The 1403-nt window shown below is 40.5% G+C and overlaps 1 protein-coding gene across 1 annotated transcript in view; it reads left to right on the top strand.

Annotated features, from left to right (window-relative positions):
• WRAP73 (WD repeat containing, antisense to TP73) overlaps positions 1 to 1403 on the top strand; it is a 45381-nt gene that overhangs the window by 6203 nt on the left and 37775 nt on the right. Inside the window, exon 4 of the mRNA XM_007945524.2 lies at positions 905 to 977. Coding sequence (XP_007943715.1) covers positions 905 to 977 — 73 coding nt within the window. The remainder of the gene's footprint in view (positions 1 to 904; positions 978 to 1403) is intronic.

Genomic DNA, 1403 nt, shown 5'->3' with positions numbered 1-1403 from the left:
TGCCTTTGGGCAGGAGGCTTGCTGTTGGCATAGGGTGCACCTAGGTGCATCTATCGGAAGACCTAAAAGAGCTTTGTAACACTTGCCCAAGCAGAGCAGAGGCCAGGCCAAGAGGCTAAGGCCAAAGAGAGGTGTGCCTGAGGGCCCGGCTGAGAGGAGGCTGGCCTGATCGTAGACTTTTATCCTGAGTGTTCCTGAACCTGAATTGTAACCTGTTACTTCCCTAGTAAACCCATAATCTTGAGTATTGTCTGTGAGCTCTGTGTAATGAATTATCAAACCCAGCAGAGAGGTAGTGAGTATTATGGGAGGGGTAGTTGGTGTCAAAATTATTAAGAAAGCTGGAGAGTGGCAGTATGTCTGGCCTCGTAGGAATAAGCCTTGGGCTGCTGATGGTGATTCTGTCTCCCCTTTGTGAAGTTAGAGGTGGTTAGAGGCAAATGCTGCTCCTGCATTCTTTTTACACACTCAGATATTATTGTTACAAAATGAAAATGAAATACCAAGAGCAGTCAGTTTGCTTTAACAACAGTAAAATGGTAGTTTGGATACTTCTTTTAAGAGGGAAAACAGCTATGGAACTATTTTCCATTTTAGCAGTGAATCTCTTACTTTGGTACCAAATCTCTGGGAGAAGGAACACTGGTGTTATAATGGTTAAAGCACTTGGCTGCTAACCAAAAGGTCAGTAGTTCAAACCTATCAGCTGCTCTGTGGGAGAAAGATGAGGCAGTCTGCTTCCGTAAAGATTTATAGCCTTGGAAAGCCTTTGGGGCAGTTCTGCTGACCTATAGGATCACTATGAGTCAGAATTGACTCGATGGCACTGGGAGTGGGAGGCTCTGAGACATCCTTCTGAAAATGTTAAATACATGCTTTTTCCTTTTCCTTTATTTTCCAACAGCTGCGGATAACTGTCTGGTCCTTGTGTACAAAATCTGTGTCTTATATTAAATATCCTAAAGCTTGTCAGCAGGGTGAGTACATCATACCTATTCTAAAGCTGTTTCTTTATAGTTTTTTGTAACCTTTTTATCATTGAAATCTCACATGTGTGCAAAAGCAGCTTTAATTGAATTTTATCAATTCATGGATGTTCTTTTTTACCTCTATGCCTGTGCTCCACCTTGGATTAAGTATATCCTTCTCCTCAAAAAAATAAACCAAACCCATTGCCATCTTATCTTCAATATATTTCTTCCACATAATTAAATTCCAAAGTTAGAAGTAAGAAATACAGTAATAAGCTGGCTTTTTATTAGCTGATAATACTTCTGGATTTCCTGTAATTTATTTTCTATAACTATGGTAAGTCATAAGGTGCTGCATTTTTCAGTGATATTTTTGACTCATCAAAGACTAGAGGTTGCTGTTAGGTGCTGTCTAGTCGGCTCTGACTCCTA

Source organism: Orycteropus afer, unplaced genomic scaffold, assembly GCF_000298275.1.
Source record: "Orycteropus afer afer isolate SDZICR_OR568_19922 unplaced genomic scaffold, OryAfe1.0 scaffold00136, whole genome shotgun sequence".
In the NCBI taxonomy this organism is placed as follows: Eukaryota; Metazoa; Chordata; class Mammalia; order Tubulidentata; family Orycteropodidae; genus Orycteropus; species Orycteropus afer.
Note: the sequence above shows the minus strand (reverse complement) of the source record. Positions and strands in the feature narration are given on the sequence as shown.